General features: G+C 40.6%; 1 protein-coding gene across 5 annotated transcripts in view; it reads left to right on the forward strand.

Annotated features, from left to right (window-relative positions):
- gstcd (glutathione S-transferase, C-terminal domain containing) overlaps window positions 1-12081 on the forward strand; it is a 165250-nt gene that overhangs the window by 2802 nt on the left and 150367 nt on the right. For 4 of the 5 annotated variants that reach the window (XM_041184177.1, XM_041184185.1, XM_041184194.1 and 1 more), the window contains one exon: window positions 11066-11560. The exons of the other annotated variant lie outside the window; for it this stretch is intronic. In XM_041184177.1, the coding sequence (XP_041040111.1) occupies window positions 11066-11560 (495 nt within the window). The remainder of the gene's footprint in view (window positions 1-11065; window positions 11561-12081) is intronic. 5 annotated transcript variants of the gene reach the window in all.

Consider the following 12081-nt stretch of genomic DNA (forward strand, 5'->3'; position numbering starts at 1 on the left):
TTCAACATTCATTTTAACTAGTCAATTCTCTGGCCTTATTTGCAGGGAACTAAGATCAAGGAAAGTTATAAGGTGGAGATAATTGTACTAAGGTGAATATATATAATTCAATCCCCATTTTAGTATTATTTTTGTTACATATTTTCATTAACAGTGCTTTTACTGGTGGGGCGAGTAGAATTACAGCATGACAGGTTTACATGGGCAGTTTCCATTAACTGCAAGTTAGTTTGCTGGCTCAGATGAGGCATTCTGGCCTTCCAAAAAGTGTGTTGGGGTGGGGGAGGGTGTAGGGCATCCAGGCCCAACCTGCTTTCTACCCTTAATGTCACCATTAGCACACATCTTAGCTAATATCACCACCATCAACATCTCTTTGTCCTTTTGTCTGTGACATCTTTTGGCAATCTCCACCTATCACTGGCCCTCTATCCAGCTCTACCTGTCTCCCCCCTCACCCCCCAGCTTATATTTCACTTCTTTTCTATTTTTCCTTAGTTCTGACAGCGAGTCCTTCGGACTCAAAACGTTAACCATATTCCCCTCCGCAGATGCTGTCAGACCTGCTGGGTTTTCCAGGTATTTTTGTTTTTGCTTTGGATTTCCAGCATCCGCAGTTTTTTGCTTTTATCTTAGTGCTTACTTATTTAGTAGCTTAACAGATCGCTAAGTATTTAATGTGATTTGAATTTCTTTGAACAAGTGGAGGGTTATTGGAGCATAGAATGCTTTGCAATTGGTTGAGGCAGAGCCTGTTACATCTTTTAAGGGAAAAGTAGATAAAGACTGGAAGCAGAGGAAGGTACAGGGCTCCAGGGAGCGTGCAGTGCAGATGACATTTTTAGATTAGCCTGGCACTGATGTTGTGGCCTGTGTGGCCTCTTCTGAACTGTAAGTTGGTATGATCCTATGGAGTGACAGTGATTAGTGTTGAATAGGCAAATATTTTACATACTCTGAAATACATATACAACAATTAGATGAACAATCAGTTAATCTGTTTTTGATGGTCTTACTTGAGGGAAGCAATGTTGATCAGAAAGCCAGATGAATTCTCCTCTCTTCTTCAAATTGTACCATGTGGTCTTTGACATCTTCTGAATCACTGAAACAGACAGCTCCTTGGTGCAATCATCATCTGAGGGATAGCACCTCTGATCATGCAGCAGTTTCTTAGTCCTGCTGTATGCACTCAAGCATTGGACTGGGACTTGAACCCAAAACACTGTAACTTAGAGGCAAGACTGTAAACTGGGCGTGAGCACATTTTATTTACACAAACCACTTTTCCTTCCTTTGGTCATTGTGAAATTGTTTTCTGTAGCAATCTTCTGTTCCTGTCTCAAGCTAATGCCTCACACTGTGAATGAACAGTGCACATTTAGGGATGTCCAAGATGGTAGCTGTTCATGTGTTCAGTGTTAGTATAAATGTCTGTCACCTCAGGCGATGGGAACTGGAAAATAGTGTAGACTATTCAACATTCATTTTAACTAGTCAATTCTCTGGCCTTGTATGCAGGGAACTAAGATTAAGTAAAGTTGTAAGGTGGAGATAATTGGACCAAAGTCAATAGATATAATTCAATCCCCATTTAAATCTTATTTTTGTTAGATTTTTTCATTGACAGTGCTTTCACTGGCAGGGAGAGTCACAGCATGACAGGTTTATATGGGCAGTTTCCATTATCAGTGTGGACATAGGTTACAATGAAAAATGGTGACAGGAATTGTGCACAGGTATAGGATCAATATATAAATAGTTGTCCTCTTGGGGAATAATGCATTGTTCTGAGATACTGTTTATAGCTATATATTTAGCTGCTTTCATGGTTTAATTTAATAGGAAAGTCTTAACATATAAGAGAAATTGTATTACAAAGAAGTACCTAGGACCTCCAGCATATAAACAGGCCATTTGGTCCAGCTGTTCTGTGCCAGCATTTATTTTCTACATGAGCCTCCTCCCACCCTTCCTCACCTAACCCATAGTATAAATATTTATTTTAATAAGATACAGTATTGCTGTAGCATTGGGTATTTTTGTGTTGATTAGCAATGTCCCCATGTACAATCATTGTATTTAACTAATAGAAATGATAGGACAACAGTTTAATTTTGCAAGTTTTGTAAGGTGCAGGATGTGTATTAATCCATAAGAGATAGTGTTAGGAAGTGTGAGGAGCAAACCTGGGAGACTGTGGTACATTTTAAAAAATATTATTGGAGAAAACTTCTTGTATAAAACTTGTATAACTTCCTTTAATATTCTTCCAAGTGTAAAATATTTGGCTTTGATAAAAATCTACTGTTGTATATTCAAGTAGTTATTGTACTTTTTGCAATAGGACAGCTGCATCTTTTATTCAACATGAATTAAAGTTATTAACGCGAATATTAACAATTCTTTTTTCAGAGAGAGAATAGTGAATATTAAAGCTTACTGTCTCTTACAATATCTGTCTCCAGTAGTATTGTTACTGAGAGTACTGTACAACACACAGACACCACTATACGTCAGAATGTTATCAGGAAGGACATTTAATAGCAGAGAAATTTCTTGTGCTTCATGTCCAGTTCTGTGAATGGGAGGGACAGTAATCTCCAAATAGTAGAACTGACTCTGCCCTATAGTCAGTTCTGCACAGTTGCGTGTTAGAAATATTGGATAAACCAGCGGTCATTTCAGTAGTAAAGTCTCAGTTTCGTTCTCTGTCTACTAATGGCAGGCATATTAAAGGCAAGTTCCAGTTGGCCAGTGATCAGTTTTGCTTGACTTAGTGAACTAATTTGGTGGACACTGGGCACGGAGTAAGTTGTAGGAAGTTCAGATCTGTGCAAAATCAGTCTGCAATGGCAAACTTAAAAATGAGGCATCAACAATCATTTGTGTTTATATAGTGCCTTTGAAGCAGTAAAACAACCTAAGGTGCTTCACAGGAGCATTACTTGACAGAATTTGACAGTGTGATATGTAAGGAGCTATTAGGACAGATAGCCAAAAACAAGTGGCATAGAGGTAAATCTTAAGGACGTTAAATGAGAAGAGGTAGGATAGTGGAGAGGTTTGGGAGGGGTGGGGGTGGTGGATTCCAGAGAGTAGGGCCTAGGCAGCTAATGGCATGGTGGTTGAGGGAAATCTGGGGTGTACAAAAGACTAGAATGAAAAGAACGGAGATCTCGAAAAGTTGTAGGTCAGGAGGAGATCACAGAAATAGGGAATTAAGCGAGCAATACTAATGAGTTAAGAAAGATGATCTTACATTTATATGGCATCTTATCACCTTCTGCAGCAACATGTTAAGCACTGGACGTATAGTGAATTTCTTTTGAGATGTAATGATTGTAATGATTATTGTTCACAAATGTAGCAGCCACTTTTTGCTAGTAAGATTCTACAAGTAGTCATGAAATGAATGACTAGCAAATCTGGTATGGTAGAGGGGGAGTAATGTTAGCAAGCAATCTCAGTCTTTTTCAAATGTAGCAGAAAATGTTTAACATCCAGTTGACAGAACAAAATTGGAGATCATGTCACCTATGAGGAATTTAATCTTTCACTCCCTCACGATTGTGTATGGAAGTCTTAAAATGACTTCAGTCAATGATGTTAGATTTTGGAATCTAAGCCTGTCCATACTATAAATTTCTATTCTGCATTTCACAGTTCTTTGTTTTATTACTTTTTGGGTTATTTATAGCCGATGATTGATTTTTGGAGGACAGCATAAAATCTATTTTGCATTTGGAATGAATTTCAGACATTACTGGAAGCAATCCAGCACAAAATGATCTCAAAAAAACTTGGAAGTATGTTTTTCCTGCAGTGTCCTATTTTGTTTCCATATTTGGTGATTCCCAGTATAAAACTGTATCTTGTGCCATCGTTCAGTCATCAGGCCTTTGATGGCATATTTTGTTTAACCCTTGCCTTTCTTTAATCACCGATTCACTAAGGAATTATTATCACAGATGGGTGCTGTTAACAATTTTTCCATCTTTAAGTTTTACTAGTCCATTTCCTATAGTGTTGCACATTAGGCAGTGAAGACCAAATTTAATCTTCAGGTATATTGGAGGGCACCAGGGAGGTTGGATGTAATTCAGTCGTCATTTTAAAGTTGTGCGTTGCATCCTTAATTTTATATTTCCATTGTAAATTTCTACATCTATAACTACCTTTTGTTAACTTATCATGCTATCATGCTATAATTGCAACTGCCTGTCAGTGGTACTGCTACAGCGCCATCAGAGGGTGTAAAATCAATATGACATGTTTACAAAAGCAGAGATTTTAGGAAGAAAGGCTTGCAGTTAAATAGCACCTTTGATAGCCTAAATGGCTAAGAAGAGAAAGTATCCTATATGCATTCTTAACCACCTTATCTACATGTCCTACTACCATCAGGAACCTGTAGACAGGCCCTTCTGTCCCTCTGCAGTAACCAACCCTTTACTGTGTATTGCCTGCCTTGTTAGCCATCCCCAAATGCATTACCTCACACTTCTGCGGATGCAATTCCATTTGCCACTTTTCTGTCCACCTGACCAGTCCATTGATAAGTTCCAGCAGTCCAAAGGTTTCTTCCTCACTGTCAACCACATGGCCAGTTTTTGTACCATCTTAATCATGTTCCCTACATTTAAATCTAAATCATTGATATGTACTGCAAAAAGCATGGGACCCAGTACTAAGCCTTGCGGAACCCCATTGGATTGTCTTTTTAGCAAAAACTGAAATGTTTACTCACAAAGTCTATCACATGCAAAAAAATAAAAAGATAGATGCTGTTAAAATATACAGATTTGATATTTTAACCAAATGTGTCCGCTGTCTCATTAAAATCACTAAAGTAGTGACACATGCATTTTGCCTGAACAGATGAAAATAAATCTTATGGCTTAAATATTATGAGTATTGAGCTCATTGCTGCTGAGGTTAATTTTCAAATGCTTTTCTCTTCAATGCTAAAACTTCATGAAGTACTCAGTGTCCTATGTTAGGACACTAGAGTCACTGGGAATCAGGGGGAAAACTCTCCACTGGTTGGAGTCATTTCTAGTACAAAGGAAGATGGTTGTAGTTGTTATTGGTCAATCATCTCAGTCCCAGGATATCACTGCAGGAGTTCCTCAGCATAGTGTCCTAGGCACAACCATCTTCAGCTGGTTCATCAATGACCTTCCTTTCATCGTAAGGTCAGAAGTGGGGATGTTCGTTGATGATTGCACAATGTTCAGCACCATTTGTGACTCCTCAGATACTGAAGGAATCCGTGTCCATATGCAGCAAGACCTGGACAACATTCAGGCTTGGGTTGACAAGTGGCAAGTAACATTTGCGTCCTCAAGTGCCAGAAAATGACCATCTCCAGTAAGAGAGAACCAACTGTCTCCCTTTGACATTCAATGGCATTATCATCACTGAATTCCCCCACTATCACCATCCTGGGGGTTACCATTGACCAGAAACTTCACCATATAAATATTGTGGCTACAAGAGCAGGTCAGAGGCTGTGAATTCTGTGGCAAGTAACTCACTGCCTGATACCTCAAAGCCTGTCCACCGTCTACAAGGCGCAAGTCAGGAGTGTGATGGAATACTCTGCACTTGCCTGGATGAGTGCAGCTCCAACAACACTCAAGAAGCTTGACACCATCCAGGACAAAAAGCCCACTTGATTGGTACCTCATCCAACACCTTAAACATTGACTCCCTCCACACTGATACACAGTGGCAGCAGTATGTACCATCTGCAAGACGCATTTAAGCAACTCACCAAGGGGTCCTTCGACAGCACCTTCCAAACCCGCAATCTCTACCACTTAGAAGGACAAGGGCAGCAGATGCATGGGAACACCACCACCTGCAAGTTCCCTCCAAGCCAGACACCATCTTGACTAGGAACTGTATCGCCGTCCCTTCACTGTCACTGGGTGAAAATCTTGGAACCCCCTTCCTAGCAGCGCTGTGGGTATTCACACACATGGACTGCAGCAGTTCAAAAAGGCAGCTCACCACCACATTCTCAAGGGCATTTAGGGATGGGCAATAAATGCTGGCCTAGCCAGCAACATCCAGAAGGAAATGTTAATCATAGTGAGCCTAGGGAGGAAGTTTGTACTTTTACATTTGGACATTACTGACCTGAGAAACATTAGTGAGAAAACTCTGTTTGCAACTTTGTGCATTTCCAGGTGGTGTGCGAGTTTCTCCACACTCTTCCCCAGTGACTTTATGGTCGGGAGTGAATTTATTTTATTAAGGCAGTGGGGTGTGAGGTATGTTTTTATATATTAATCATTACTACTTTTCCCCAACTCCCTGCAGATAAGAGTATTAAGTGCCAACATTCAGATCTTCTCTGATTATTTATGAAAGACTGTTGCCTGAGCAATACACTGCGAATATGGGACCAAAATGTGCACACGCTGATGTACTATTGGGTGTGATGACATCAGATTGATTGCATCACGGCAAATTGGGGTAATACTTTAGCAGGGCGGGTCTGGAAATTGGGAGCCCACCTGTGCAATGCAAATTGAAAGTAATAGGCTAGCTGTGCTCATTAAAAAGGCAGTCGACTGCCATAATATGTGCAGAATGGAATAAAACGCTTTGTGTGGGAATTACACTAGCCATATTTCCTGTTTTTTTTTCATCAGGCGGGCCGTAATGATGGGTTGCCTGAGGGCAGAGTTAAATCTTAGCTGTACAGTGTTCTTTGGCCGCTGGAAGTGCTTCATTGAAGAGGTCGATGTATACTGACTTAAGTTCATGAGCTTTACCTGAGACCTCATGTAGAGAGGTCCATTTCTTATTGTGCTGCTAAAGAGGCCAGTGTGGCCATTTAAATTAAGGGCCATGACCTTGATCTGGGTCACAGCCGATGAGCTCCAACACTGGATATCCTGCCCTATTGCTCTGATTTGGTGGGATACTCTGTCTGTGGCCTGGAACCCATTCAGCACTATTAGTTGGCCCAATTGATGCCTATTCAGCATGTTTGGGCAGTGGGCTTGGAAGTTTGATTGCTGATCGCTTCCGGGGGGTGCAGCCTGTGTACCATGGTGGAGCGTATTATTCAGCCCTGTATTTCAGTCTATTCCCCCTTATTTATTCAACTTCTACAATGCATTTTCTCAGAGACTGAGAAGAGTTCTGTAGCTTCTTCATGTTAATCTTGTCTGTGTATCTTTTTTATTCATTCTCAGGGTGAGGGGTTGGCTTGAAAGGCTGACATATATTGCTTATCCTAGGTTATACTTGAGAAACTGGTGGTGAGCTGCCTTCTTAAACTGCTTCAGTATGTGGTGAAGGTACCCCTACAGTGCTGTTAGGGAGAGAGTTCAAGGATTTTGACCCAGCGGCAATGAAGGAATAACGATGCGTGTCTGAGCCAGGATGATATGTGATAGGAACTTGGGTCGATCGTGTTCCCATGACCTTCCTATTTTATAGTGCATGGAAGGAGGCCATTCAGCCCATTGTGTCTAGGTTAGCTCTTTGAAAGAACTGTCCAGTTAGTCCTGCTTGCCTGTTTTGTCCTTTTTATATATTTATAAATATATATATCCAATTCCCTTTAGAAACTTACCATTGAATCTGTGTGCCCCCTTTTCAGGCAGTGCATTTCAGGAGTTCCAGGATTTTAACCCAGTGATAATGAAGGAATGGCAACATGTCTGAGTCAGGATGTTGTGTGACTTGGAGGAGGCCTGATAGTATTTCCATACATCTGCTGGTGGTGAAAGTGTAGGACTTGGAGCCTAAGGATTAGTGATCAAAAGAGTTTCAATTAGGAAATAACCTTCCCACAGTTATCTGAAGTTAGGCATGCATATGCATAGGTAATGGATATCCCTTTGACCCGAAGTTTGGAATCTGGTATAAAATTGATTGGGCCAAAGGTATCTTAATGAAACTGTCTGCTTGGTTATCCACAGTAATTTGCTGTATTTTCATGCTGTATTGACTTACTGATTATTTTGAGGCTAGGGAGGAACATCTCCTGAATCTTTGATGGTAGCATATAGAAGAGATAACTCTTCCTGTACAGGATGTATATTTTCAATGTGTTGGAGCAAATTGTCCATGAGATAGGGAAACAGAATACATCTTCCCCCTCCTTCCGATACCATGCCCTAAGAAGGCGCAGTCAACCAAAGACTTCCGTTGGTTTGATCCACAATTATGCCTGGCAAAGTACTGCAGTGATTTGCCGTTGCCTTCTGTAGTATGGCTGACCAGGAAACTCTCCTGCTCTTACTGCCTGCCATGAAGAGTATCGGAAGGATTTACAGGTTGCTAATCGACCTGTTTAGCCACATTATGAACACACCTTCCGTGGCTGGAACTGGAACCCAACTTGTACTTCTGGCATAGAGGCAGTGACAATATCCACTCCATCAAAGACCCCTGCTGGCATCACTTATGGTTAGAAAATACAGCAGAAATGTATGTACCTTTGTATATCTGGATAATTGGGGTTAGTTTTAATTTCTAACATTCTTAATATCTTTGAGGTTCCCATGGTGGGGGAAGCTGGGACAAAATGTTTGCCTGACCATTACACACTGGATACACATGCCTTTGCCATTCCTTTTGTGACTTGTAGCCAATTCAAGATTTATCCAAAGTAGCTGGCGAAGAGAGGCCAATAGTTTGGAGATAAATAATAGGAGCCATTTGAATGGAAGTAGCCTTCTTTATTGTCAAAGTTTAATTCAGGTATGTCTTCATTGATGTTATATGCCACCACCAGAGACCTGGACACCAATGGGTACAAAGGAATAGAAGAAGGCCCTTTAGCTCCTTGAGCCTGATCCATCTTTCATTGAGAGCAGGGTTGACCTCCCATCTAATTCAATATACCTGCCTTTACCCCATATCCCTTATTAACTCTGGTCAACAAAAATATATCAATTTCAGATTTGAAATTAATAATTGATGTAACACAAATTGCCATTTGCAGAAGAGTTTTCCAAATTTCTACCACCCTTTGTGTGCAGAGGTGTTTCCTAATTTCACGCCTGAAAGGTCTGGCTCTAATTTTTAAACCATGGCCCCCTTGTCCTTGACTCCTCAGCCAGCAAAATGTGTTTCTTTTTTATCTACCCCATCTGTTCCCTTTAATATCTTAAAAACTTTGATCAAGTCACCCCTTAACCTAAATTCCAGGGAACACTTTGCTTCTGTGTGTCGCAGTTGATGTGGTTTTGACATTGTTGATTGGAACTGATAGCAAGAGAGTAACAGATCGTAAATCACTTGATGGGTGGTTCCGTGGGCTGCACACACAATGTGTTTTTTAGGGATTGACAACTGAATCTTTGTATAATTCTCTGAAGATAATTTTCGTGATGTTGCTTGGAGCAATTTGTAGCATTCACTGGATTTGAAATACCAACATACAAAAAAATGACAGACAAAAGACCTACTAGTCAATCCAGCTGGTCCCATTCAATTTTGGTGCATTCTGCATCATAGTCCGTACAATCTGCACCCCACCCGGAGCCATTTAATCTGCTGGGAGAGTCAAATAAACAGATAAAAACACAGGCTAGTTAGAAGAGTAAAAGCAGGAACACACCTTTCCAAGGCCCTTAGGCAATTGAATTGAGTCCAGAGGACCACCCTAGCCCTGGATTAATGTTATAGGCACCTACCTCTTATACAACTGGATCTCCGCCCTAGTCAGAAACAAGTCCATCTTTTGACTGAAAGAATTTAGAGAATCAACTAACTAGTAGCCTCCATCACAGGCCCACTAATTTCTGGGGAAAGGAGAACCCCCTAACGTCCAACCTAGGTCTGTCCTTGTGTAATTTGATGCTTGGTCCTCACTAATCTTCTTGATTGAAATGATCTAGTCCCTAAATTAGGACTGTAGCAGTTTAGCAAACAGACTTGAGATTTTCCAGTCCATTAAAATCAAACAAGGTTTCTAGTTATTTATACAGATGTGTATCACAGGTGATATGCATGTCTGTAGGAATGTGCATTGAGCCATACTTCTCAGAAGGCTTCAGGTTTATTTGTTACCCTGATTCTTTGGCTGATCTCACCTGAGTTGGATGTGAGGGGAAATCTAGTCAGCCTCTGTGCTCTCAGGCTATGAGAGCTTAAATTTGGCCAGGGTTCCTACCTCTGGACTGTTCTCTTTTCAGCTCCGCTGGAAATCTTCTGTATGTGAACACTGGTTGAAAACAAGATCAGGTTCAGCCCTGATGTCCCTCCTCCCATGGTTCAACAGCTTATTAACCCTCACAGTTCAGATTCACTTGAGAAAGTGGCTCTGGTGTAATACAGTGCAGAAACTAAAAACTTGCCTACCGCTGGACTTAAAATGAACAGAAGATGCCTGGCTGGCGTGAAAATATCAGACACACTGATGTAGCTAATGGCTCATGACTGCGTACTTCAGCTGATGAGAGTAACTTCTATATGCAGAGAATGGGCGTCTATCGGAGCCCTTAAAGATAGATAACCACACGAGGAAAAGGAAAACAGCAACAAGTGTTTATGTTTAGATCACGAGAAGGCCCTTGTTCTTTAAACCCAAAGAAGCTATGTCTTACTGTCCAATTAAGATGCCGCAGGGTGGTGTGATGACCAGACTGTTGGTTATTTTGAATATTCTCCTCCCTGCTCAGTCCAGTTGTAATCTTGCTGCAAGTAAAAGTGGGAACTAAAATTGTCATGTTGTAATTATATCCTGTGGATATAATTTATAACTCAGTGGATGTGCTGCAGTGTGACAAGTTTACTAAGCAAATTGTATCATTATTGCAGTCATGGAAATTTATGATGGAAAAATAAAATTAAAGACAAAGCACATAACTTTTAACATGGGGAGTGAACTAATCTGTGCTTCCTGGTCCAATTGTCCTCTCTTTATTGAAAGCTACACTTGGTTTTGACCCACCGAGTACAACTCTGTGGTACATTGTGACATGTATCTCAGTGACGATCATCATTTGCTGTGCTGTAATTGTTTCTTGTAACCTAGTACAGACAAATTATGCATTTAACAGGAATAATAAGTGCTTCTGTTATCTGGCAGGTGAGCCAATGGACCAGGCTGTGTGAGATTAGCATTCCGTTGGCTGTGGAAGGCTTCCTCAAAAATTTGAGTGATCAGAGAGCAGCTATTCCGCCGGAGATCCTGCACCTAGAGCACAAACTCAGGGAACCTGTTCGAGTTCATAACGATGACAAGATTCGTAGGCAGAAGCTGCAGCTGTTAACCAAGGAAAGAAAGGAGGACTCAGTCGAAAAGGGATTCGAACGATCGCTTGGATGTTACTCCGATGAAGGGGCTGACACAACTCGAGATTTAAAGAAGGAAAATAAGGGTACAGAATTGGGTAGCATGGAGCTGAGGACAGCACTTTCTAAACTAACTGTGGAGCAAGTACCAGCTGCGACCAGTAGAGAGCAGTCCTGCATCAGAAAAGTGAAAACGACTGACCTTCCACCACTGGAACGTGTATTTGCTGAGGGGCTTTATTTTACTCTCACAGATGTGGTCCTATTGCCTTGTCTCCACTACTTTTTTGTAAGTTTCTCATCATTTGATTTTATTTTTTTTCTCTTTCAAACCTGCATTCAGTGTAAGTGTGATTTTTTTTCCCCCTTTATTTTGAAGATATGGTTCAAATTGACTTTTATTTTACAGCCTGGGTTGGCATTCTTTAAAATCTATATTTAAAATTATTTTTGCAGAAGATTGAAAACATGGCTCAAAAACTGTTTTTACATTTTATTTAGAAAAAGCAATTTGTTTGTAAAGCACAGAACTGTAATTGTCCCCAGATTTTATGGAGCATGAAAAGCTTTTAGTTCAAGTTCAGGATATTTTGTATTTGCGAGCTTGCTAGTTTCCCATTTTTCTGATCTGTAGCTCTGTAGGAAAAGGATCAGATCATTCATCCCCTGGAGAGTTTGTCATTCAATCCAATCATATAGTCTGTACCTCAACTCTATTTCTCAAGCTTTGTGCCCTATTCTCTGATAAACTTGCCTGAGAAAAATCTGATGAACGCTGTCTTGAAAATTTCAACTAAGAATTACGGATTT

This window comes from Carcharodon carcharias, chromosome 1 (genome assembly GCF_017639515.1).
Source record: "Carcharodon carcharias isolate sCarCar2 chromosome 1, sCarCar2.pri, whole genome shotgun sequence".
Lineage (NCBI taxonomy): Eukaryota > Metazoa > Chordata > Chondrichthyes > Lamniformes > Lamnidae > Carcharodon > Carcharodon carcharias.